This window comes from Myodes glareolus, chromosome 2 (assembly GCF_982192425.1).
Source record: "Myodes glareolus chromosome 2, mMyoGla1.1, whole genome shotgun sequence".
Lineage (NCBI taxonomy): Eukaryota > Metazoa > Chordata > Mammalia > Rodentia > Cricetidae > Myodes > Myodes glareolus.
This window is the reverse complement of record NC_142027.1, coordinates 111,767,454-111,794,934: the sequence shown is the minus strand read 5'-3', so window position 1 is coordinate 111,794,934 and position 27,481 is coordinate 111,767,454. Positions and strand designations below refer to the sequence as shown.

Genomic DNA, 27,481 nt, shown 5'->3' with positions numbered 1-27,481 from the left:
CCAGACTCAAAGTCATAGAGATCTATTGGCCTCTACCTCCTGAGTGCTGGGATTAAAAGCCTGGACTACTGTTGTGGAATATTTGTTTACACTGTAAAGCTGTGTCTTTGCCTAAGGCTCCTTCCGATTGGTTTAATAAAGAGCTAAATGGCTAATAGCTAGGCAGGAGAGAATAGGCGGGGTTTCAGGGGAAGGAGAGAACTCTGGGAAGAGTTTCAGGACATCCAGGAAGAGGTGGAACAAGTCAGATATACTGTAGAGAGGAGAGGTAGCCAAGTCACACGGCAGAATATAGATTAATAAAAGCAGGTTAATTTGAGTTATAAGAGCTACTTGGGAAAAAGCTTAAGTTAAGGCTAAGTTTTCATAATAAGTCTCTGTGTCATTATTTACGGGCTGGCGGTCCAAGAAAGTCCTGTTACACACTACCATACCTGTTTATTTATTTATTACATTTATCTACTTATTGTGTGTGGCAGGGTTTTGTGCATAAGCCAAAGTGCATGTGTGGTCAGAGGACAATTTTCAGAACTTGAGTTTCTTCTCCCTATGGTGTGGACTCTGGGGACCAGAACCCAGGTCAGGCTTCCTGCTGAGTCATCTTACTGGTTCTTGCTGTTTTTGTTTTGTTTTTGTTTTTGTTTTTGTTTTTACAGGATTTCTCCATATAGTCCTGGCTGTCCTGGAACTCACTCTGTAGACCAGGCTGGCCTCAACTCACAGAGATTCAACTGCCTCTACTTCTAGAGTGCTGGGATTAAAGGTGTGCACCATCAGTGCCTGGCTTATTTTTTAATTAAAAAAAATCAATGTAAGTTTTAAAAATTTACTGGTACATACATATGTACATATGTGTGTGTATGCTCACTCATTCCTGTGTGACAGTGTGTACACGGGACATGAACAGAGGGCAGAGGGCAGCTTTCAGGGGTCAGTCAATCCTTTCACATTATTCAAGCAGGACCTCCCTTGGTTTTGCTGGTTTTAGCACTCTCCAGGCTAGCTGGTCTTCTCTACCTCCTGTTTCCCCATAGCGATGCTGGGACACAGATGCATGCTACCATACCTGCCATTTTACATGGATTCCAGGGATGGAACTCAGGTCATCCATCAAGTTTGGTGGAAGCCACCTTCTCCCACTGGGTCATCTCACTGTCCTTCAAGTTTAGTTTGCTTGTCAGTTGTGGTTTGATAGCAGTTACTGTAACCATCCGCGGCATAGTGATGTGTCTGTTTCCCTGAACCATACAGCTAATTCTCGATGGTGCTATAGGCTTAGAATGGAGCCGGGAAAACTCCTATCACCTGAGGATGCTGCCTCTGTGGTAACCGGACTCACGCCCCGAGCTCGTGAAGATGCTAGAGTAAGTGCATTCACTGTGTTTGAGAAACCTTTCAGGAAAGTTCTGTGCAAGGGTGGGATTGGCGCCGTGGAGGGCTAGCCTGCGTGGGGGAACCCTGGGTTAGCCTGTGCCCTGGTGCTCAGGAGGTGAAGTAGGAGGATCAAGGAGGTGAAGTGCAGCCTGGGTCACTTGAGACCCTGTCTCAAAGGAAAGAGTGTAACGAAATACTGTGGGTAACATAGTAACTCACAGATGCTACCAACTCCTGATGCCCACTGGTCACTGTGTAACTGATTCCTCTGAACTGAGGGAAGAAGGGAGGGCAGGAAGCCCATGAAAAGTCCTAGGAAGCTCCTAAAATTTAGAAGCTCTGCAAGCCTGGTCCCCAAGGCTATGCTCAGTTATAACAGCAGCCACACTCTCTGGGGAGAGAAGACCAGATGAGGCAAGCTGTCTGTGTGTTTTGCAGGGAGCTCCAGGGATGCAGGTTTTGTGAGTCATCTATGTTGTGGAATATTACTTTAACTATGGAGGAAAGGTGTGTTACATTTGTCTATGTTGTGGAATATTACTTTGATTGTGTAAAGGTGTGTGCTACTTGTTCCTGCTGCATTTGTTTAACTATGTAAAGATGTGTTGCTGTTTTACCCTCCCTGCCTAAAGCACCTGATTGGTCTAATAAAAAGCTGACCGGTCAATAGGTAGACAGAGAGGGATAGGCAGGGCTGGTGGGCAAAGAGAAGAAGTAGGAGGAGGAATCTAGGCTGGAGAGAAATGGAAAGAGAACGAAGAGAGGGAGAAAAAGGGAGACACCTGGGGCCAGACAGTCGCCAGTCAGCTAGACACTGAGTAGGACATACAGAAGGAAAGAAAGGTAAAAAGTACAGAGGCTGGGGGCTGGAGAGATGGCTCAGTGGTTAAGAGCATTGCATGCTCTTCCGAAGGTCCTGAGTTCAATTCCCAGCAACCACATGGTGGCTCACAACCATCTGTTATGAGGTCTGGTACCCTCTTCTGGCCTGCAGGCCTATACACATACAGAATATTGTATACATAATAAATAAATAAATATTTTTAAAAAAGTACAGAGGCAAAACACAGATGAAGAGAAACAGGTTAAGTTATAAGAACTAGCAAGAAAGGAACATAAGGCCAAGCATTCATAACTAATAAGTCTCCATGTTATGATTTTAAAAAAAACAATTTATTTAACTTTACTTTGTGTATACTGGTATAAAGATATCAGATCCCCTGGAACTGGAGTGAACTGCCATATGAGTGCTGGGAATTGAACCCAGGTCCTCTGGAAGAGCAGTCAGTGTTCTTAACCACTGAGTCATCGCTCCAGCCTCCCCCGCATGTCACGATTTGGGAGCTGGTTGGTGGCCCAAAATAAAGCCTGTTACACATCCATGCTGGGGAGGGATCGGCTCTTTGGTGATGCAAGCTGCTTTTGAGTTACCCTCGCTCCATGAAGTAATTCCTCACTGTAACCAATATCCTTGCTAACTTCATTCTATTGTTTGTGTATGGGTGTTTTCCCTGCATACCCTGCTGTGCACCATGTGTGTGCAGTGCCCTCAGAGGCCAGCAGAGGGTGTCAGATCCCCTGAGGCTGGAGTTACAGATGGTTGTGCACCTCCATGGGGTCTGGAAGAACAGCCAGTGACTTTAACTGCTGAACCATCTTGCCAGCCCCCTTATCCAGTATTTTAAATAGTTTAAGTAAAATTGAGGGTGTGTGTATGGAGGGAGGGGTGTGGCAGAGGTCAGACAAGGACTTTGGGCATCTGTCCTGCTCAGTCACTCTCCTCATTCCTTCACTTAAACTGGAGTTAGGCTGTCAACAAGTCTCAGAGATCCCTTTGTCTCTGCTGCCCATCAGCCCCCACTGCTAGGGGTTACAGGCATGCTCTGACATGCCTGACTTTTTCTCTGGATGCAGGAGATTTGAACACGGGTCCTCCTGACTAGGCAGCAGTGTGCCCACTGGGACAGTTCTCTAGCCCATTCTGTCCTGTGAAACAAGCCTTGGTGTTCGGCCAACAGCAATCTTATATGTGGAGGGCCGGACCACATTCTCCATTGCTTCTAGGAACAAAGGTAGAGATTGACCTCTGTGACCCCAAGGTGTGGCGGTACACGCCTTTAGTCCTGATGCCTGGGCGGCAGAGGCAGATTGACCTCTGACCTCAAGGCGTGGTAGTATACGCCTTTGGTCCCAATGCCTGGGAAGCAGAGACAGGCAGATCTCTGTGAGTTCAAGGTGATGTAGCACACGCCTTTAATCCCAGCGCACGTGCTTGGTAACTCTCTACCGCTGCGTCCCTGCCTACTCCCGAGGCATCATCTGGTATAATGGGCAGTGGACCAATCCAAGAGTGACACGTCAGAAGCGAGGACTGTTTCCTTTATAAGGGCTGGGTTTCCCTCATTCTGGGTCTCCGCCATGTAAGCTTATGCTCTCCCTCTCAAGACGCATAAAGCTTTACTGCAGAAGAATCCTAAGTGTCCCGCGTCGTTCTTGCGGGCGAGACGGTAGCGCGGGACACTTAATAAACCCTGTTTGCCAAGTCTCTCGATTGCATCAAGAGAATGACCAACACACACCATTCAGTGTGTGCAAGAGCTGTCCGTGATGTTTGAATGATGATGATGGCATTAACTAATGACTTGTTTCTCAGAAGGCATCCTTGTCATTGAACACCGCATGACCATACCAGCTAGGTGACCTCAGCAAGTTCAGTTTCTCAGCTCCTTGTAAAATGGCAGTAACTATCATTATATTACTTTTTAGTATTCCTGCTGTTTTTCCAAAAGGTACATTGTGACATTTTGTGTGTGTGTGTGTGTGTGTGTGTGTGTGTGTGTGTGAGAGAGAGAGAGAGAGAGAGAGAGAGCACTACAACATGCATGTGAGGGACAAAGGACAGCTTGTTGGTTCTTTCCTTCCACCATGTGGGTACCAGGGATCAAACCCAGGTCTTTAGGCTTGGTATCAAGCCTTAGCCCTTCATGATATTTCCAGTTCTGAAACATTGGCATTTTGTTGGTATAATACTGTTAATTTGTTACCTAAAATAATCTGAAATATGACTTATTTTATTTTCAAGACAGCCCATTTTAGCTGGGCTGTAGTGGTGAATGCCTTTAATCCCAGCACTCAGGAGTCAGGTGGATCTCTGTGAGTTCAAGGCCAGCCTGGGTCTACAGAGTAAGTTCTAAGACAGCCAAGGATACACAGAGAAACCCTGTCTGGAAAAACAAAACAAATCGAAGAGAATCTAGTGGTTCTTGCCAGTAATCCTAACACTCCTGAGGCAGAATGTAGAATTGGGAGGATCAAAAGTTCAAGATCATCCTGGTTACATGATGAGTTTGAGGCCAGCATGGGCTATATGAGACCTGACTTAAAAAACAAGCCAGATGTGATGGCACATGCCTTTGTTCCCAGCACTCAGGAGGCAGAGGCAGGCAAATCACTGAGACCTGGCTGGGGAATCTTACTAAGTCATCCAGTCTAACCTCGAACTCTGTCAGTAGCTCAGGCTGGCTTCATAAGTCCTCCCCTTTCAACCTCCCTGGTTCTGGAACAACAGGTGTGTATAACCAGACGTGACTGGCCCTTGGCTTTCCAGAGGTTACTGGGTCACTGTATGCAATGATGGTGACCTCAGAGGCAATATTAGGTCCAGGCTCCACCCTCTGGATGATTCTGTGTGGGTGTGGGCCAAGAAAACCACCCACGTGCCTGATCTGAAGAGCTCTGACCACCCATAACAAATAACCAACCCCCCAAACAACAATCCCCACCCCAAAGGTCCCCCCAAAACATTAAAGGATCAAAGGTCTACCAAACCTGACAATTTGAGTTTGATCCCTAGAACCTGCTTGGTAGGAGGGATAGATCTGGCTTTCACAGTTTCTCCTCTGATTGTCGCACATGCACTCTGGCTCATGCATAAATACCCCATAAAGAAAGAGAGAAAATGTAATTTTAAACTTTTATTTTATTTTATTTTATTTTGGAGACAAGGTATCTCTCTCTCATACAGCCCTGGCTGCCCTGGGATGCACTATGTAGATTGTACTGGCCTCAAACTCACAGAGATCTATCTGTCTGCCTCAACCTCCTGAGGCTTCAATATTTAAAAACCTTTTTAAAATTTTTTTTTGCTGCATATATTTTTTTTTTGGCTGGATGTGGTGGTGCATACCTTTAGTCCCAGAACTTAGGGGGCAGAAGCAGGTAGATCTACATGAGTTCGAGGGCAGCATGGTCTACAAAGCAAGTTCCAGGACAGTGAAGGCTACACAGAGAAGCCACATCCTTGAAACACCTGCCACCCATCTCCCAATTTTTTTCCAGACCACACAGACAGACACACAGGGACAGACAGACACACAGGGACAGACTCACAGGACAGCCTTGAGGCAGGCACAGTTCAGACACAGAAAACAGACTGAAGGGCAGAAGACACAGGAGAGTGATGCCGAGAATTCAAATCTGGATTTGTTCTCGGTGAAATGACACCGAGGGGAAGGGGTTTGATTTCTTTCCTTAATGTGACACGGACAATATTGGTGACACAGTTAATCACTAATGCATTAAATCTGTACATTTCGGTGCCTTGTGTGAGGATTCATTAAATACACTTAATCCATGCTCTACTCTTCCACCTTAAACTTACTTAACTTTCTTTTGTTTGTTTCCCTGGGACAGGGATTCTCTGCATAGCTCTGGTTGTCTCAAGAGATCTGCCTGCCTCTTGTCTGGGATTAAAGGTGCTGGGATTAAAGGTGTGCACCACCAGGCCCGACAACCTTTTCTCTTTTCCTTTTTTCCCCTCATCTTTTTTCTTTTCTTTGATTCTTTTCTCTTTTCCTTTCTTTCTTTCCTTTTTTTTTCTTTTTGAGACATAATCTTACTATGCAACTGACCAGTTTAGAGCTCACTATGTAGACAAGGCTGATTTACAATTCAGAGATCTGCCTCTAGAGTGGTGTGATTTTTTTTCAACTGTACTACATTTTAAATAATTTCATGCTAACCACAGATACTTAAGGCTGAGGTTAACAAGTCTGTAAAGCATTTGCCTTGAAAGCATGAGGCTGTGAGCCACCATGTGGTGGCTGGGAATCGAACTCAGGACCTCTGGAAGAGCAGCCAGTGCTCTTAACCTCTGAGCCATCTCTCCAGCCTGGAATGTTTGAAAGCACGAGGATCGGAGTGCAATCCCCAGAACCCTTATAAAAGGTGGGGCTTTGGGGCCCATGCTGTAATCCTGGCATCTGGAAGACAAAGACAAGTGGAGCCCTGGACCTTGGCTATCCTACTTGGTAAGGCCCAGGACAGGAAGTGATTTGGTCTCAAAACACAAGGTAAAAGGGGATGGGAGAGATGGCTCAGTGGTTATGAGTGCAGAGGACTCAAACTGGGTAATTCACAACAAGCCTGTAACTCTAGCACCAGGAACTCCAACGCCCTCCCGCCTCTCTGCACCTGCACTCACACACATATACCTGTGCACAGATGCGGAGGTGAAAAAGAAATCTCAAAAACAACAAGGGTCCACAGTCACACTGGAGGCTGACTTCTGACACACATATACGTGAACCTGTGTGCATTTACTAGGTGCAGTCGCTTTAGAGAGGGAAGAGTGCTGGCTAACTCAGGTCACGGGATCATCTCTGGGTGGGATGACCTGAATTCCAGCCCTGCCCTTTCCCAACCCTCACAGATTTCTGACGGAGGTCAAGGTGGAAGGATATGGTGGCCTGGTTTCCTTAGAACCCAAAGCTGCAGTCTGATGGGTCAGCCAGTCTGCAGGGCACACCCTATGGGAAGCTCAGGGCTCTGTATTAGGCCCAGCCTATTTATCCATCTAGAGGGTGATGCCCATTGAGGAGGATCCACAGCAAATGATTGAAGGGACTTCATATTTTCTCTCCCTTCCTCCCTCCCTCCCTCCTTCCCTCCCTCCCTCCTTCCTTCCCTCCCTCCCTCCCTCCCTCCCTCCCTCCCTTTCTTTCTTGTTTTTGATGGGGTGGGTCTTCAACTTTTGAATCTCTGCTTCGACCTCCCCCTTCAATCCTCCCCCAAGGTCCCCATGCTCCCAATTTACTCAGGAGATCTTGTCTTTTTCTACTTCCCATGTAGATTAGATCGATGTCTCTCTTAGTGTCCTCATTGTTGTCTAAGTTCTTTGGGAATGTGGTTTGTAGGCTGATTTTCTTTGCTTTATGTTTAAAAACCACCTATGAGGGGGCTGGAGAGATGGCTCAGAGGTTAAGAGCATTGCCTGTTCTTCCAAAGGTCCTGAGTTCAATTCCCAGCAACCACATGGTAGCTCACAACCATCTGTAATGGGGTCTGGTGCCCTCTTCTGGCCTGCAGGCATACACACAGACAGAATATTGTATACGGAATTAAAAAAAAACACCTATGAGTGAGTATAAGTGATAATTGTCTTTCTGGGTCTGGGTTACCTCACTTAAAATAATGTTTTCTAGCTCCATCCATTTTCCTGCAAAATTCAAGCTGTCGTTATTTTTTTCTGCTGTGTAATACTCCATTGTGTAAATGTACCACATTTTCCTTATCCATTCTTCAGTTGAGGGACATTTAGGTTGTTTCCAGGTTCTGGCTATGACAAACAAAGCTGCTATGAACATAGTTGAGCACATGTCCTTGTGGCACAATTGAGCATCCTTTGGATATATACCCAAAAGTGGTATTACTGGGTCTTGAGGAAGGTTGTTTCCTAATTTTCTGAGAAATTGCCACACTGACATCCAAAGGGGTTGTATCAGCTTGCATTCCCATCAACAGTGCAGAAGTGTTTCCTTTACCCCACAACCTCTCTAGCATAAGTTGTCATCAGTGTTTTTTGATCTTGGCCATTCTTACAGGTGTAAGATGGAATCTCAGAGTTGTTTTGATTTGCATTTCTCTGATGACTAAGGATGTTTGAACATTTCTTAAGAACACAGAAACCACTGCACGGGCATGCGGTTTTTAGAAGAGCATTGTAAATTGGATGTAGAGTTGCATGTCTAGAGTCCCAGCTACTGAGGAGGCTGAGGCAAGAGGATTGAAAGTTTGAGGCACCCTGAGCTACACAGTGAGACTCTATCTCAAAGAACTAAGAGTTGAGATGTAGCTCAATGGTAGAATGTCTGCCTAGAATCCCCCAGTGCTGGACTCTTCAGTGGAAGAGCCCCTGCCTAGAATCCTCCAGTGAGGGGCTCTGGGTGTGGCTAAGTGATAGAACACCTGCCTAGAATCCCCCAGTGAGGGGCTGGGGTGTGGCTCAGTGGTAGAGCACCTGCCTAGAATCCCCCAGTGAGGGGCTGGGGTGTGGCTCAGTGGTAGAGCCCCTGCCTAGAATCCCCCAGTGAGGGGCTGGGGTGTGGCTCAGTGGTAGAGTCCCTGCCTAGAATCCCCCAGTGAGGGGCTGGGGTGTGGCTTAGTGGTAGAGCACCGGCCTAGAATCCCCCAGTAAAGGGCTGGGGTGTGGCTCAGTGGTAGAGTCCCTGCCTAGAATCCCACAGTGAGGGGCTGGGGTGTGGCTCAGTGGTAGAGCACCTGCCTAGAATCCCCCAGAGAGGAGCTGGGTTGTGGCTCAGTGGTAGAATGGCTGCTTAGAAGAGAGAGGTAGAAAGAGAGAGACAAAGACAGAGACAGAGAGAGAGAAGAGGAGGAGGAAGAGGAGGAGGAGGAGGAGGAGAGAGATATTAAAGAATTTAAACCCCATCATTCTCCCTATTGGAGTTACTACAGAGTGTTCTTTTTTTTAATTACTTAAAAATATTTATTTATTTATTATGTATACAATATTCTATCTGTGTGTATGCCTGCAGGCCAGAAGAGGGCACCAGACCTTATTACAGATGGTTGTGAGACACCATGTAGTTGCTGGGAATTGAACTCAGGACCTTTGGAAGAGCAGGCAATGCTCTTAACTGCTGAGCCATCTCTCCAGCCCTAGAATGTTCTTTTAATTTTATTTTATTATGTGTATAACGGCATTTATTAGCTCCATGCCTGGTGTGATGGTTTGAAAGAAAACAGCCCCCACAGGGAGTGACACTTTTAGGAGGTATGGCCTTGTTGAAGGAAGTGTGTCACTGTGTGGGCAGGCTTTGAGGTCTCTCTTGTTCAAGCTTCCCTCAGTGTGACAGTCAGTCTACTTCCTGTTGCCTGTAGGACTCCCAGCTCTTCCTCCAGTACCATGTCTGCCTGCACACTGCCACACTCCCCATCATGATCATAATGGACTGAACCTCTGTCAGTGTAAGTGGGACACCCCAATTAAAAGTTTTCTTTAGAAGAGTTACATGGTGTCTTTTTGCAGCAATAAGAAAACCCACTGCCAGGCGGGTTTTAATCCTAGCACTTGGGAGGCAGAGGCAGGCAGATCTCTGTAAGTTCGAGGTCAGTCTTGTCTATAGAGCAAGTTCCAGGACAGCTAGGACTGTCACACAGAGAAACCCTGTCTCAAAAAACCAGAGAGGAGGAGGAGGAGGAGGAGGAGAAGAAGAAGAAGAAAAAGACAACCCCTAACTAAGACATCTGGCATATGCATCACCTAGGTGCAGTGTCCGAGGTCAGAAAAAGATGTCCAGTCTCCTGGAACTGGAGTTGCGAATGGTTGTAAACTATCATGTGAGTGCTGGGAACTAAACCTGAGTCCTTTGCAAGTGCAGCAAGTTCTCTTAACCTCTGAGCCATCTTGCTAGCCCTGTGGTTTGGTTCTTGCTACACGTCTTAGCGTGTTCTGTGACTTTAACAAAATACCTGAGGTTGAATGCTTACATACATAAAAGATGTACTTAGCTCATAATTGTGGAACTCCAGGTGTTGGACCCACCAAGGCTCTGCTCTGGTAACGATCTGACAATACAGGTGTCAGAGAGGCAGAAGCATCTGCACGGCAGCCATAATGGAAGAGGGACAGTGGGTGCCAGGCTCTCCCCTCACAACCATTCTCTCCGGAACTGGTCGTGTCGTGAACCCTTCATTAATTTCAAGGGTGTTGCCTCCAGACTTCACCATCTTCCACTAGGTCCTAGTTCTTAAGGTTTCTACTATTTTGCTGGGCGTGGTGGTGGGTCATGTCTGTTATTACAGCTTCCAACAGGCAGAGAAAGTGGGATATGGTGGGAGGCAGAGACAGGAGGATCTCTGTGGCCAGCCAGGACTATGCTTGAGACCCTGTCTCAGGCCAAAAAAAAAAAAAAAAAAAAAAAAAAAAAAAGAGGCTAAGGCAGAAGGATCTTGAATTTAGGGTCATCGTCACCCTGGACTAAGCAGTGACACCTTATAAACTAACAAACAAGCCAAACCATAAAAATGTACCTGAAGGACTGGAGTGGGGGTGCATGAATATTGTTAATATTGACAGACAATAAGTGTGGAAATACTTAGCTTAGGGGCCAATCCTCAGGTTAAGATGACAGTGTGAGTGTGTGTGTGTGTGTGTGTGTGTGTGTATGTGGTGGTCTAGATTATGTAAGTTCTGTTCACTCCCCCACTCCCCCACTAAGACAGGGATTCTCTGTGTACCTTGACTGTCCTGGAACTTGCTCTATAGACCAGGCTGGCCTCAAACTCAGAGAGATCCTCTACCTGCCTCTGCTGCCTGAGTGCTGGAATTAGAGATATGGACTGCCACTGCTCGGCTCATTTTTTTTTTTTTTTTTTTAGAGGGGCTGGAGAAGGCTTAGCAGTTAAGAGCACTTGCTCTTCCAGAGGACCCAGGTTTAACTCCCAGCCCTCACACAGCAGCTAATATCCATCCATAACTCCAGCTGCCAGGGATCTGATGCCCTCTTTTGGTCTCCAAGAGCACTGCAGGCAGTTACATACATGCAGACAAAACACATACAAAACAAAACTACAAAAAAAAATCTTCAAATGAAAAAAAAAATTGAGATAATGTTTTACTACAGCCCTGGGCAGCCGGCCTGCAATTTGCTATGTAGACCAGTCTGACTTCAAACTCAGAGATCCACCTACCTCCGTCTCTGGAGTGAGGGGATTAAAGGCATGCCTCTCCAGGCCTTTTTATATATTTCCAAAATATTACTTTTATTTATTATTGGGAGGGGCACACATTTGTAACATCATGCATATGGAGGCTGGAGGACAATTTACAGGAATTGGTTCTCTCCTTCTACCATGTGTGTCTCCGGGATCAAACTCAGGTCCCTCAGGTGTTGTGGAATAATCTTTCTGTACACTGTGAAGACATGTCACTCTGATTGGTTTAATGAAAAGCTGAGCAGGTAGGTGGTAGTGCACACCTTTAATCCCAACACTCGGGAGGCAGAGACAGGTGGATCTCTGTGAGTTCGAGACCAGTCTGTTCTGCAGAGCAAGTTCCAGGACAGGCCCCAAAGCTACAGAGATAGGGCAGGATTTTGGGCAGAAGCATGTTGGGAAGAAGGCAAAGACATCAGGAGACACAGAGCAAGTGGGATGGGCAGTAGGGACAGGAGGTAATAAAGTCACAAGCCAGAAAGTAAATTCATAGAAATGGGTTAAGTTATAAGAGCTAGTTAGAAACTAGCTCAAGCTAAGGCTGAGTTTTCATAATTTTTTTTGAGACAGGGTTTCTCTGTAGAGCTTTCATAATTAATATAAGTCTCTGTATAGTTTTTTTTTTTTATGAGATGGCGGCCCAAAGAAAAGCTGATTGCTTACACTTAGGCTTGGCAGCAAACTCCTTTACCCACTGAATCATCCCACACATCCAAGTTACCCATTACTGCGTTTCATTCAGATAATCAACAAACATTCCAATTCCACTCCTTGTGCCAAGTTATACCAATCATAAATCCTTCAGGATAATGGAAGCAGATTACCTAGGAGCCGGGAGGCATTGTCTGTATGGCAGGTGCTCAGAACCTTAATAGAGAGATGTTTACAGGCATGGTGGTGCCCTCTGTAATCAGCAGTCAGGAAGCTGAGGCGGGAAGATCCCAACTTCTAGACTGTGACTTACAGATCGTCCCCGACTGCAAACAAACAAACCGACCAACCCGGAAGGGCAGTGTGTATCATTAGTTTCCTGAGCAGGAAGTGTCTAGTGCTCAGATCTCTGAAGAGAGCTACAGTCATGCTGTGCTGTGTGTTGTAAAGTGTTGGGCATGAGGCCAAATGCTTGCTGTTTGTTGAGCATTTCAATTAATTCCTGGAAAATGGGAAAGAAGTTTGTCCTCTCGCTTCTCCATCTCCCAACATGGCCTAAGTGCTTCCTAGCGTCAGAAGCTGGATGGGAGGGAGTGGTAAGACAAGGCTTTCCAAGGTGCAGTTGTGAAGTTGGCTTTGAGCTTGAACCATTGGGACTTTGTTAACGTAAGGAGGATTTGATACCCGACCACAGACATTATCTTAGATCAGTCCATTATCACCCGTGGCTGCTTGAAATGAGGCATCTCTGGAACCCAAGGCTTAGAAACCTATGAGGATAGTTTGGGCTGACCATTCCTTCCTTCCTTTCTCCCCCCTTCCTTTTAGCTTACGCAAACAAGAGAAATAACCTGAGCATTTCTGTTCACAGAGAGCCATCACTGGGCTGACTGGGCTCCAGGTCCAAATGCCTTGGTCCTGTTTTCTCCTATGGCCTGGAGTCTGACAAGCAGGGCATGATGTCCAGTTCCTGTCTTAAGTGCTGGAATTACAGGCATGCACTACCACGATGGTTGATTAGGTTCTAGGGATCAAGCCCAGGGTGTTCTGCATGTTAGGCACTCTACCAACTGAGCTTCATCCATTTCCTCCCCCAGAAGTCTTCAGACGGTTCTTGCTCTATTTGAAGTTGACCTTGAATTAATGGCAACTCTCCCATCTCAGCTCCAAGTAACTGACTTTACAGGTCTGTCCCAGTGCACCCTGGTCCAACCCAGCTTCTGAAAAGCTTGAAGGAGCACTGGCTGGACCACTCTCTGTGCTGTATTTGATGGACAGCCCATCACTGCTCTCCCACCCCTCCTGGAACCTCTTCATTTGCTCTCACCAGCAGGCTTTTAAAATTAATTTTGTTGTTGCTGTTGTGTGGTGGTGGAGTATGTCTTTAATCCCAGCACTCCAGAGGCAGAGTGAATCCAGGACAACCAGGGCTACAGAAAAATCCTATCTTGAGAAGAAAAATTATGTTTTCCCTATATGTATGCATATATGGTGCCTGCAGAGCCCAGAACTGAGGTTACAGACAATTGTGGGCCACCACATGGGTACTGGGAGTTGAACCTGGGTCCTCTGCAAGAGCAGTAACAACTCTTGTCAAACCATCACCCCAGTCCCCAAAGATTTATTTTTGTCTGTGTGTATATGCTCATTCACAAGTCCAGTGCCTGCAGAGAGGCCAGAAGGTGATGGACCCCATGAAGTCTGTAAGCCAGCTGATACGGGTCTGAGGAACTTAACTCTAATCCTTAGTGAGAGCAGTGTGTGCTCTTAACTGCTAAGCCACCTCTCTGCCCCACCCCACCCCACCTTAAGCTTCTCAATCCCTATCTTTTCTTGATTGCTCCCTTGGAGCCCCCAGACACATGAGGATGCAAGCCTTGCATGGGGAGCACAGAATTGATTTTATTGTTCTGAGTTCAGGTTCATTCCTGTCACGGTCACTAGGTAGAGGCAAGTATGTCTTGCCTCCTTCCGTCTTGGTTCCAGCAGGGTCTGCTCAGACTCTCTTCCATGTTCAAAGTGCACTGAGAAAGCTTCACAGTTTTAATACGTACTAGATGTTCAACTGAAGCAAAGTGAGGAAATGGCCCTCCCTCCCCCACCCACCTAAACAAAACAGAACAAAAAACAGAACAATCCCCCCAACCCCCCGGCAGCGGCTCCTACAGCCGTTATGAAAAAATAATACCAACTCTTCTTAAAAAATAGATCACACAGAAAGAACTCAGAGGGCAGAGGCACCCAAGGAGGACACAGGGCTGCTCCAGCCAGAGGGGAGAGGCCCGAGAAGGTTGCTGAGATGATCCTGGGGGGCTGGGGTGCTGGTGGATGGCTGCCTCATCCCCTCTGCCCCACCTCTGCTGTGTGGGCTGGGCCTTCCCTGTCAGCCGGATCCCAGGCATCTCCTGCCCTTCTCCCTCGAGGGATCCCTGCTCATCCTGAGGACTGGTACCTGCTTTTCACTAAAGTGGCTTTAATCAAAAAATGAGATGAACCCCAAGTAAGAGCAAGGGCCACTGCCTGGCCAGTGGGCACGTGGGATTGGACCTCTCCTTGCTTTGGGGTTTATTGTCGATACCTGCTTCTATCTAGATTCCCCCAGGGGGATTCTGGACTCCCTGTTGGGTCCCTAGGAACATAGCCTCTCTCTTGGCAAAGAAGACTCTCTGTGCCCAGCCATCACAGGGGCTCACTTCTAAAGCTGTCTTCTAGCCCAGCCAAGCTGGGGAAGAGCTGCCGGCAGGTGCAGTGTGCGGATGGCTGCAGGCAATGCATGGAATGGGTCCAGCGTCCCTGGCCAGCTCATGCAAAGACAAGTGAGGGGGTGGCCCCCACAGAAAGGGAGGTAAGGCAGGGCAATGTGACTGACCATGTGGGTGCAGCCTGGTGACTTGGGGGCCAGAGGCAGAGAGAGGCTAGGGGCACCCTGCATGAGGGGAGAAGGCAAATCAGGGCCTGGGTCAGGGGTATGGGTCTGGGCACCACTACCCTGGCTGAGAGCTCCATGTCTGGGCCACCTCCTGCTGAGGAGTCTGGTGAGGGTGTGTTCTCCAGAGGTGGGGATGAGGATGGCAGGGCCAATGGGCTCAGTCAGGAACCTCAGGGTGGGCAGGCAGTGTGCTCTCGCCCCTCCGGTAGGTCTCCCAGAAGCCCCGCTCCAGTTGTTCCAGCTGTGGGCCCAGTGGCAGGTGACCAGCCAAGTGCATGTGAAGCGTTTCCAGCCATTGTTCCAGCTTAACAAAAGAGGGCCTGGGTGACAGGTGAGAATCAGTGGCTGGTGAGTCAGCTCTCCCGAAGACACACCCACCCCAAGGCGCTTAAGGCTGAGTATCTACCTTTCCAACACTCACCTTTTCTCAGGATCCAGGTCGCAGCAGCGCACAGTGATGGGGAAGAAACTTGGGGGACAATTTGGTGGACAGTAGCGGTCCAAAAAACCCCGCACATTGAGGCCAAAGTCCATAGTCCGGGGCAGATAATCGGGGTCTGCATTCACACGCCCAATAATCTGTCCAGCACAAAGGCCCCGGTTAATGGGGGCCCCTGAGCCTGGAGATTCTGGGAGTCTGTCAAATGCTCTAAGGACAGTTCACTAGGAATACCCCACTGTTGCCATGGTCTGGCTTTGGGGACCCATGTTCCCCGGGTCAGAGGCCCCTGTGGACATCTAGCTGGGGCGTGGAAGGACTGAAGAGAGGAGAGGAACAGTGGGTCTGGAAACCACGGCTGCTCACGTGACCTACCTCACATAGGACAATTCCAAAGGAAAACACGTCCACCTTCTCATCATACCTATGGCCTGAACAGAGACCAAGTGTCAGCAAGGGATGTAGGAAAAGAAATGGTAATAGACAGGCAGGAAAATCACACTCTACTGAGTTCTAAGAGTACCTAGGTGCCAGGGACGTGGCTCAATTGGCAGGCTGCTTGAGTGGCATGCATGAAGCCCTGAATTCCATCTCTAGCAAGGCATAAACAGGGCATAGTGGTACATGGTCTGAGGCCAACCTGAGCTATGTAGGAGACCCTGTCTCAAAACAAAACAAAAATCAAACCCAAACCGCAAGAAAACCAAGGGCACCCGTAGCTCTACAGGGTCTGATATAATGCTGAGATCTCGGAGGGGTGAAACTGTTTTAACCCTGCCTGGCTGCCATCTGTCATAAAGATATGGATGTTACTTCACTGGGGAAAGGGTCTTGGAGTGGAGTGGGGTGCAGCGGTAGAGTAGCAGAGCATGGGCTTAGCATCAGAGGCATTGAGAAAGAAATTAGGAAAAAAATAAAAAAATAAAAAAATAAAAAAAAATAAATTGGGGAAGAGGTGTTTGAGGGTGTGTGGAAGTTAGTGTCTTGGGACGAGACATTGCTGGTTCTACCTGGGGTCTAAATACTATTTCAAACACCTGTTTGCTTTTCTTTTTTCTTTTTTTAGATTTATTTTTATGTGTATAAATGTTTTGCCTACGTGTGTATGTGTACCACATGCGTGCCTGGTGTTTGTGGAGTTCAGACATCATGGGATTCCCCTGAAACTGGAGTCACAGACGGTTAGTAGTTGCCATCAGGTTCTGGCAACTGAACCTGGGTCCTCTGCATAGCAACCAGTGCTCTTAACCACTGAGCCACCACAGCCTATTTGGTTTGTTTTCATCTTTTATTTTATTTTGTTTTTCGAGACAGGGTTTCTTTGTGTAGTCATCCTTAGCTGTTCTGGAGCTCAATCTGTAGATCAGGCTGGCCTTGAACTCACAAAGATCCATCTGCCTTTGCCTCCCAAGTGCTGGGATTAAAGACGTGCATCACCACTGCCCAGCACTTATTTTGTTTTTAGACAGGGTCTTACTTCTCACTATGTAGCCCTGGATGGCCTGAAACTCCCCAAGATCAAGAAGGTTGGGTTTAAACTCAGAGATCCACCTGCTTTCGCCTCCCCAGTGGATCAAAGATGTTCACTAACATATGCCAGTTTTCTTGAGGTTTTGAGATAGGCCCTCACTCTAGCCCAGGCTAGCCTGAAACTCACTGTGTAGCCCAAAATGGCCTTGAACTCACAGCAATCCTTCTGCTTCCATCACTCAGGTGCTAGGATTATAGACATGTGCCACCACACCTGGCTTATGCAGTGCTGGGGATGGAACCCAGGGCTTCTTGCATGCTAGATAAGCACTCTATTACCTGAGCCCCACCACCAACCCCATAAACACCTTAAAAAAAATGACAAGGCCTGGAAGGGAATAGTGGCGCACACCGTTAATTCAAGCACTCAGGAGGCAAAGGCAGGTGGATCTCTGTGAATTCAAGGCCAGCCTGGTCTACATCGTGAGTTCTAGGTCAGCCAGGGTTACATAATAGAGAGGGCCTGTCTCAAAAAAATACAATACAAAACAAAATGACAACCCATCAACAACCCCAGTACTAAAACCCAAAATAACAACAAACAAAAAGAAAGGAAAGCCAGACAAGCAGACAGTGCTCAGTTAAAATCCCAGCACTTTGGGCAGAGTGCTTATCTAACACATACGAGGCCCTGGATTCTACCCAGCACCCCACAAACTGAACATGGTGGCTCATCCCTGTGATCCCAACACTGGAGGAAGAGGCAGGAGGATTAGGAGTGCAAGGTCATCCTTGGCTACAAAGTAGGTTTGAGGCTAATCTGCATTAAAGGAGACTTGGTGTTTCACACACACACACACACACACACACAAAAAGGCTGGTGCATGAATTCCAGGACAATCAGGGCTACAGAGTGAGACTTTGCCTCAAAAAAATAAAAAAAGAAAGAAGAAAAGCCTGCTAGATGGGTCACCTGACAATTTGAGCCAGACACTGTGAAAACCAAACCACACACCCACCCAAAACTAAACAAAAGAGGAAGATGAGGAAAGACAAGGTGGGGGCTGGAGGGAGGTGGCCAAAGTCCAGTCAGAGGGAAGCACTAGAAGGAAGTATGGAACCCAGGAAAGGTCAAGAGGTGAAGGAGTCAGGGTGTAGGTAGCTGCTGCCCCTCCTCCTGGGACTCCTAGAGCAAACACTCACCATTGATCATCTCTGGTGCCATCCAGTAGGGATTGCCCACCACTGTGTAACGCTTCTTGCGGTCTGGCTTCTTGAGGCTGCGCAAGTCTTCAGACTGAGTCTTCTCATCGACCATGAGTCGAGCCAGCCCAAAGTCGGCCACCACCACGTTCTTGTTCTAGAAATTTTATAAGACCTGGTCCTCACCCTGTCTGCCTCTACCTGGGAGCCTTCCCCTATCATCCCAGAGACGACAAGAGAATACACCCCAGACACTCAGGGACCTGTGTGGGGAAGGGATTTCCCTCTGTCCCAATACTCCCAGCTCTTGGCAAAGAGAGCTACCTGAAATTTTTAGTTTCCAGTGAAGAATGAGAGGTGTGGTTCAATTAGAGTACCTGCCTAGAATCCCCCAGTGAGGGGCTGGGGTGTGGCTCAGTGGTAGAGTCCTTGCTTAGAATCCCCTAGTGAGGGGCTCAACGTCCTAGATTCTATCTCTTGAACTAAGAAAATCAAAATCCCTTGACCAACCTACAACCTTACCATAGGTGATGGAGTTCCAGCAGGCATATTCACCTAAGGTCACATCAAAGTGGGTGTGGAATGTGTGCTCAGTCCCTTCCCCACCCGATGTCCCGGATGAAGCTTTCAGGTGACTGTTCTGTGCCACTAGATGAATAGCTGAGGGGCCTTCCCTTTGGGGTAAGCCTGGTCCTCTGTGTCCTGCCTTCTCTCCCTTTCTAGACTGTTTCCTACTGTTCACATGGAGTAGTTGACCCTGAGGCTGTAAATTGGATGCAGGTCACCAACAATTTAGACAGCAGGACCCATGAGGACTTGTCTCGTTCACTTTCATGGCACCAATGCCCAGGGTTTGAGGCTGACCCTCAGGGTGTCCCATAACCTAAAGTTTTCTATCTTGCTGGACAGTCCCAGCAATTCATATTGTCCTCTGGCAGGGTCCTAGGCAAGCTGAAAGGGCCTAGAGAATCCTTGAACCTAAAACAATAGAATCAGTCCTAGTTTTGTTTGGATCATAGCTCTGTATTGACTGGTTAGAAGGCCTTTGGGAATGTTCTTTCTGTGCATGTGTGGTATTGGAAGTTGAACTCAGGTCCTTGCACATGTTAGGCAAGTGCTCTATTGCTGAGTCATGGCAGCTGGACATCACTGGGGGAATCCAGGCATGGGCAGCCCCTCACTGGGGGATTGTAAGCAGGTATTCTCCCACTGAACCATCATGCCCCAGCCCCTCACTGGGGATTCTAGGTTTATGCTTTATCCACCTGTGCTTCCAGGATTTTGTTTTTTTCACTTTTAAATCTGAGACAGGGTCTTGCTAAGTTTTCCAGGTTGTCCCTGACATGACTCTGTAGCTCACACAGGACTTGAACCTCCTACCCTAGCCTTCCTCAGTTCACATGCTGAATGTGGTTATTTACTACAGGATTAGGACTTCAGGCACCTACTCTCCATTTTGGCCCAGTCCTCTACGTTCTGTATAATACCTGGGAACCCCTTAAACACCAATGTATAATCTGGGGCTGACTGCCTCTATCCTTTGCCTCTACTGAAATGCCCCTGCCAAGCCTCCTCTTCCAGAAGCTGTTGGAGCTGCCTGGGTAGCCTGTGCTACCTCTACTATAGGTGGCTTCTGTAAATGCTGCAGTGAAATCTGAGGCTTTACATTTCAAATCAGTTTTCCCTTCACTGATCTGTTGAAACCTTGCACTGCTGGTAGGTCTGAGGGCCAGTGCCATGTTAGAGATGGCAGAGCCAGGACTGCAACTCAGGTCCGCCTGCCTCTTGTTCTTGTGCTGTTCACCCACCCTCCAGCTCCCTGAAGCCCTGAGAGGAGCGGCTCAGGCTCCTTCTTTCTCCAGCTCACCCAGTTGCCCAGCATTGCTCACCTCACGGACCAGACAGTTGTGGGAGTTGAGGTCTCGGTGAATGATGTTCATCGAGTGGAGGTAGGCCTGAGGGAATGGGAACAAGGCCGTCAGCAGATGTTTGGCCAACAGACTCCCCAGCTCAGCCCTGACCCTCTGCGAGTTCCCTGCCTCCCACCGCAGCCCCGCAGCCGACGGACTCTAGACCTCTGCTCCTGCTGAGCTGTACCCCGGGCCGTCACTAGGGATTGCAGGTAGTCACCTCCATCACTGCTGCCACTTCAGACTTCCCCATGTGTTCTGCTCCCGCATACCTCATGGCAGACTGGGCCACTTGAGTGAGTGGCTGGTCACTTACCATCCCTGATGCAATGTCCTTGGCAAAGCTGACCCTCTGACTCCACGGATACTGGCTATCCTGGGGACAGGAAAGAATGGCTGGGATGGAGCCCAGGGGAGCCACAGGAGTGGGGACAACTGAGTGAGTCACAGGCACAAGTGTGGTAGAGTCTGCAGGCTCCCAAGGCTCTGTACCCACAGCTGCCTACTAACCATCTTCCAAGTGCTGTGTATGCATGGCTCCAAGGCATTGTTCTCTTTGGTTGTCTGTTAGAGGACAACCTGGGGGGCTCTATTCTCTCCTTCCACCATTCGGGTCTCAAGGATCCAACTCATGTCACTAGGCCGGGGGCAGCACTTTATCTGCTGAGCTATCTCATAGGCCCTTGTTCAATTTTTTGAGACAGGATATTCTATGTAGCCCAGGTTGGCCTTGAACTTACATTTTCCTGCAAACAGTCTAGGGTTATAGGCCTTACAGGCCATCTTTTCTCAACAGAACTGATTTTACACACTAAAGGTTCTGCCATGTTCCCAAACTAGCTATTTTGAGCAGTAACCTGTGTGGCTGTCACTCCCAAGTGTTTGCTGGGTGTTGATTTATGCACCTCCAGGGCAGACAGTATAAACCATGCCCCAAGAATCTGTTATAGGAAACAGTGTAGTAACTTATTTAACTTCCTGAATACTCTATTTTTAAATATAATTTATTCATTTTTGCTTTTTGTGTGATATGTATATATCTATGTTTCATGTGTGCTATGTGTATATCCATGTTTTGTGTGCAGTATGTGTATATCCATGTTTCATGTGTGTATGCTGCATATTTGCATTTTGAGTGTGTGGTATGTGTATATCCATGTTTGTGTGTGTGTGTACACATGTGGGGGGCCAGAGGTAAATGTCAGGTTTCTTCCTTAATTTCCTTCTATAATTAAACATTTTTATTTGCTACACTTACTTATGTGTGTGCACATCTGTGGGGTGTGCATGTGCATTGGCGCATGTGAGACAGAGGGCCACGCGCAGGAGCTGCTCTCTCCTTCCACCATGTGGGTTCTGGAGATTTATCTCTGCCCACCAGGCTCGGCAGCAGGCACCTTCACTCTCTAAGTCATCTTGTTGGCCTTAGCTTTTGAGAGAATGTCTCGCTGAAGGCAGAGCTCATGGATCTGCATAGGCTGTCCGGGCGGTGATCCCCAGAGATCCTACCCTCTAGTGATGGGCTAACAGTGTATGCCACCATGCTGGGATTTTACATGTGTCTTTGGGGTTGAACTTAGGTCCTCTTGCTTGGGAGGCAAGCACCTTGCCCACTGAGCCCTTTTCCCAGTCCCCATTTCAAGTTTGAAAACCAAGCTGAACCAACATTCAGAGTCAAAGCTGAAGGTCCAACAAGCCACCTGCACTCTCAGCACTAGCTGCTGGGGAGAATGGGGCTTTTGTTCTGCCATGGTTAGGATCTGGAGTGTCCCCCCCGAGGCCCATGTATTCAAGGCTCAGTCTTGAGCACGGTACTAGTAGGAAGTGATGTCACTTTTGAGAGGTAGAGCTAATGGAGAGTTCTTAGGTTTTTGGGGGTCACGGCCCTGCAAGGGGATAGTGCAATCCTCACCTCCTCATCCTTTGACTCCTGTTTTGGGTTTGGTGTTTATGTGTATTTAGAAAGGCTGGCACGGAACTTGCTATGTAGACCAGGCTGGCCTTGAACTCATTAAGACCCACCTGTCTGTTTCCCTAGTGCTGGGATTAAAGGAGTGTGTGCCACTACACTGGGTTTATGCAGTGCTGGGGATGAACCCAAGGCCTCATGCATTCTAGGACAGCACTCTACCAACTAAGCCACATCCCCAGGCCCCAGTCCTGCTCACCATGCTCTTGATGATGCCCCGCAGGGTGCCGCCCTTGATGTACTCTGTGATGAAGTTCAGCCGCTTGTCCTTGTACAGCACACCGATGAACTTGAGCACATTAGGGTGCTCCAAGCACCGCATGACCTTCACCTGGAAGGGGACACACAGGCTGAGCCTGGATCTCCTTCCCCTTGCTCTATCCCACCTAAACAGCGGGACACACAGTCTCCTCTCACCTGGTAAGCCACTATGGCTTCTTTTTTATGAGGGTGGTTTTGAGACAGGGTTTCTCTGTGTAGCCTTGGCTGTCTTGGAACTAGATCTGCAGACCAGATTGGCCTTGAACTCACAGGGATCCTCCTGCCCTCCTGCCTCTGCTTCCCAAGTGCTACGATTAAAGGTGTGAGCCACCACAGTCTGGCTGTCTTGTTTTTTAAGAGTGTCTCTCACAGCTCAAACTGGTCTTGAACTGATCCTCACATCATCATATCCTATGACAAGCTGTCATATGACATATGACATATGTCATATGACAGGCTTGTACCACCAAGGTCAATTTTTGCATTAGAAGCCAGGGCTTCACACATGGTAAGCAAGTACCCACCAACCTGCACTCCCAGCACATGTCTGTTCTGACTTTTGACATTGTCTGTTTTGAGTCAACGTCTTGCATAGCCCAGGCTGAATTCTCTATGTAGCCAAGGAGTATGTTCAACTCTGATCTTCTTGCCTCCATCTCCCAAGTGCTGGGATTACAGATGTGTAGTTCATGCCCGGTAGATGTGGTGCTGGGGATTGAACCCAGGACCTCAATGCTTTCAAGGCAAGCACTCTACCATCTGAGCTATGCCCACAACTCATAGAGCTATGTCTTTGCTCAAGCTGCCCTGTCCCCAGTGGGGCCTGAACCCTCTCACGTCTTTCAACAGGTGGTGTGCGTGACTTCTCCTCCAGGAACCCTTGGCCACCCCTTCTCACTGGGGAGGGGAATGACAGTCCCTCTCCACTGACCTCCTTGAGGAATGTCCTCTGGGTCTCCTCATCAAACCGGATAAGTTCCTTCATCACCATCACCTCGCCTGTTTCTCGGTGTGTGACCTATGTTGGGGATATGGAGGCACAAAAATCAAGACCAAGTGTGACATAGTGACACAGCCTATAACCCCAGCCACTTGGGAGGCTGAGGCAGGAGGATCTCATGTGCAAGGCCAGTCTGGGATATCGAGTGAATTTGAGGTTAGTCTGGGAAACTTAGACAGACCTTGTCCTGATGTGAAAATGAGCATGTGTGACCCCAGTACTTGGGGGTAGAAGGAGTTCAAGGCCATCCTCAGTCCCTTAGTGAGTTTAAGACCAGGTTGAGTTACATGAGACAAAGTTCTGAGTCTATGCATTTAAATCCCTTCCCTCCTATTAGCTCAGGGAAATTCAGGAACAGGAGGGAGTAACACTAGGCAGAGAGCACAGAATCTAGATGTGTTGGATTCCCAGGGGGCAGTGTGAGGGAAGAGGTGATCAGGTGTCACCCGGCCTGACCCTCCCCATTTGCATACCTTGATGGCCTGGCCGAAACAGCCCTTGCCCAACACCTCCCCATGGATGAGGTCAGACGGCCGGAAGATGCGATGTGGTCGGCAGACCACTCGGAGGGATTCGGAGCGACCCAGGTCCTTGCGCTGGGAGGCTGGTGAGCTGGCACTCGGGGATGTGTCAATACTGCAGCTCCTCCTGGGAAAGGCACACGGGGAACCAGTGCCATGGGGAGGTGGCACCCAGCTCAGACACTGCCCTTGACTCCTCGAAATAAGTACCATATAAACCAGTCGATGCTCACCCCCCATTCTGGGAGTAGGTGGTACAGCCCACCATGGCCTCCTCTGCTTGGTGGCCGGTCTCATCCCTGCCTGGGATGCCCATTACACTGCATGTATACAGGTATCCCCTCCTATATGGCCTGAGATCTAGACAAACAGAGATGAGGGAGTACATGTCTTCGACAGTACATCCTCTAAGAATGAGGGCTGCCCCTCAAAAGGCTTCTCCAAGAGTCCTGGGGAGAACTCAGCCTAAGTGGGGTAAGTAACAGGCTGCCTCTGATCCCTTTTCTGTGTCCCTTTCTTCCTGCCTCTTCAGGTTCAAGGATAGAGGACTCATGGTACCTGCTGCCTGGATCACTGCAGGAGACCATTAGCCAACTCTGACTTGGACATCCCACATCAAATTCTGTCCTTATCTTGGACCACAGTAATCTTTGTGAAACACACCACTGTGTGGCGACAACCCTTCAGAGGAGACCTCAAGGCATGGAAAAGGGTCCAGAGTCTCCTGGCATAGCCAATGCCCTGTCACCAACACTCCCATTATCCCAAGCCAATCACTAGCTGCTCCATGAAGTTAAGAAGCTAGTCTGCAGCCAAAAGCTTCGGATGAGCCTTCCTTATTAAGGCACTATATGAAGAAAACTAAAAATCAGCTGGCTATGGTCAAACATACTTGCGATTGCCAGTACTTCAGAGGTGGAGGCAGGAAGATCACAAGTTCAAAGCCAGTCTGGGCTATGTAGTAAACAAACACATAAACAAACTAAAAATTGTTCAAACAAGTAAACAAAGGAGAGATAGAGAGAGAGAGAGAAAGAGAGAGAGAGCAAAAGCCAGAAACCATGTAATACACTGCAGTTTCTCATGGTCTTTTTGTGTGTGCTATATGTATGCCTTCATGTGAGTGTGCATGCATTATTTGTGCATGAGCATGTGGAGGCCAAATATTGATGTTAGGTATTTTCCTTATTCACTCTCCACCTTACTTTTTATTTATTTTAAAGATTTCTTTATTATGTATACAACATTCAGCCTGCATGTATGCCTGCAGGCCAAAAGAGGGCACTAGATCTCATTATAGTTGGCTGTGAGACACCATGTGGTTGCTGGCAATTGAACTCAGGACCTCTGGAAAAGCCCAGTGCCTTAACCTCTGAGCCATCTCTCCAGTCCCAACTTTACTATTTTTTAGATTTATTATTTTTAATTATCCCATGCAATTTTATCTATGTGTAGGTTTATGCACGTGAGCACCACACTTGTGGAGGCCAGGAAAGGACATCAGATTCTTTAGGAATGGTAGAGGTGAGTGACCCAAAGTGAATGTGCACATTCTTATTCCTCTAGAAGACACGGTTTCACTGTGTAGACCAGGCTGTCCTGGAACTCAGAGATCTGCCTGCCTTTGCCTCCTGAGTGCTGGGGTCAAAGGCGTGTACCACTACCGCCCGGTATTCTCTTAGCTCTTACTTGCTGATCCACCTCTCCAGCCTGCTCTCTTACTTTTGAGACGGGGTCTGGGGTTACAGGTGTGTGACTTTTCACATGGTGCTGCTGGAGGTCTGAACTGGGTCCTCATGCTTGCACAGCAAGTGCTTCTACCCATACAGCCACCTACCCAGCACCATCTTATTGAATTCCCAGAAAGAATAGCAAAAGTGCAGGAGAAGCTGATAAATATGAACAATAAAGTACTTATAATGATGGAATGGTACCAAGCCAACCATATGAATGAAATTTGTACTAATTTATATTGGTATAAATATATGCATACATATATAATATATATGTATGTGTGTATATATGCACACACACACACACACACACATATATATATATATATATATATATTACCTTTTCTTTTTTAGCTTTTCAAGACAGGGCTTCTCTGGGTAACAGTCCTGGCTTTCCTGGAACTCACTGTGTAGACCATGCTGGCCTCAAACTCACAGAGATGCACCTGCCTCTGCCTCCCGAGTACTGGGACTAAAGTCATGTGCCACCACCACCTGGCTTAATTCTATTTGTATTAATGCAACTATTTTTTTTTAAATTCAAGAACTGGCACATCAAAGTGATAAAATGCTTTTTTCCTTATTTATTTTTAATAAATAGGGCCTCATTTTATCCAGGCTGACGTCCAACTCACAGAAGTCAAGCGTGACCTTGAACTTCTGATCTTCCTGTGTCTACTTCCTGAGAGCTGGGATTACAGGGATGTGCCACCATGCCTGGTTTATGTGGTGCTGGGGATAGAACCCACAGCTCTGTGTATGCTAGGTGAGCATTCTGACTACTGACCTATAGCCCAGCCTTAAAATAGGTTTTATCTACGCTTGCTCCTCACTGATTCCTCCCTGTTCTGTTAATCTGCCTACCGAAAAGCGTGCCAAAAATTGTCTTGCTTTTTAAGCACTTTAAATTTAGAGAGAAGGGCTGCAAGATGGTTCAGTGGATACAGGAACTTGCCACATCAAGCTTGACAACCTGAGTTTGATTCCCTGGACACAAGACAAGAGCAGAGAACTGACTCCTACAAGATGCCCTCTGACCTCTACACAGGTCCTGTGGCATTCTCACCCCCACCCCAAAGTAAATGAATAAATCAATGCAAAAAAATTAAAGTGAAAAAAAAAAAAAGATGTGGGTCTGCCTGGGACAGTCTCTAACTCCCAGCGGGGGGCGCTGTCTGCCTGGGACAGTCTCTGGACAGTCTCTAACTCCCAGCAGGAGCGCTGTCCACTGTTTCTTCTTCTTATCCCCACATCTTCTCGAACCCCTGTACCACAATGATGGTGGAGCGGAAAGGATGAAGCAGCCCAAGAACAACATCTGCAGAAGTAAAGGAGCAGGTTGACTTACAAGACAGGTTTCTGCCGGGCAGAGGTGCCTGCCTGTCCACTGGGAGCGTGCACTGGGGAGCCCAGGGGGCTGGGCTCCGACCCTGGCCCATGGCCCAGAGAGTCGTGGGGGTCATGTTCAAGGGTCAGCTGGAGCAGACGGCTGGTCTCCTGGATCAGCAAGTCGATCTGGGGACAGGTGAGTGTCCAGGTGAGTGTTCTGAGGTGGCAACAGAGTGCAGGTGGGAAAGCTCTGCTTCCATCACTCCATCCTGTGCCAGCCTTGGATCCCTGTGGTCCTACCTCATCCAACGGCACATTCCGGATGGGCGTGCCATTGATTTCCAAGATCCGGTCTCCAACGTGGATGGAATTCTTCACATCTGGGCTCATGCAGCCGGGGTCCACTCTGGGGATAAACCAGTGGTTAAACTGGTTTCCCTCCCACTGGTGCCCTTTAGTCCCAATAGGAAACCAACAGCCAAGATGATCAGAAATGGGGTGTGGAGGGAAATGATTCCACCTCAGGTGAAAAATCACACCTAGGTAGCCACAAGGGTGCAGGATCCTCTGGAGCTGGAGTTATAGATGGCTGTGAACCGCCATGTGGGTGCTGGGAACCGAACCCTGGTTCTCTGCAAGAGGAGCCAGTGTTCTTAACCACTGAGCCATCTCTCCAGT

The 27,481-nt window shown here is 48.0% G+C and overlaps 1 protein-coding gene across 2 annotated transcripts in view; it reads right to left on the bottom strand.

Moving 5' to 3' along the window:
* Nucleotides 1-13,921: 13,921 nt before the first annotated feature.
* Nucleotides 13,922-27,481, bottom strand: part of Limk1 (LIM domain kinase 1) — a 30,529-nt gene continuing 16,969 nt past the window's right edge. For both annotated transcript variants that reach the window (XM_048433804.3, XM_048433805.3), the window contains 11 exons: nucleotides 27,104-27,209; nucleotides 26,823-26,989; nucleotides 23,694-23,868; nucleotides 23,152-23,238; nucleotides 22,159-22,290; nucleotides 20,307-20,366; nucleotides 19,970-20,035; nucleotides 18,081-18,237; nucleotides 15,783-15,838; nucleotides 15,390-15,547; nucleotides 13,922-15,288 (listed from right to left, as the gene is read on the bottom strand). In XM_048433804.3, the coding sequence (XP_048289761.3) occupies nucleotides 15,126-15,288; nucleotides 15,390-15,547; nucleotides 15,783-15,838; nucleotides 18,081-18,237; nucleotides 19,970-20,035; nucleotides 20,307-20,366; nucleotides 22,159-22,290; nucleotides 23,152-23,238; nucleotides 23,694-23,868; nucleotides 26,823-26,989; nucleotides 27,104-27,209 (1,327 nt within the window). In that variant the 3' untranslated portion in view covers nucleotides 13,922-15,125. The remainder of the gene's footprint in view (nucleotides 15,289-15,389; nucleotides 15,548-15,782; nucleotides 15,839-18,080; nucleotides 18,238-19,969; nucleotides 20,036-20,306; nucleotides 20,367-22,158; nucleotides 22,291-23,151; nucleotides 23,239-23,693; nucleotides 23,869-26,822; nucleotides 26,990-27,103; nucleotides 27,210-27,481) is intronic.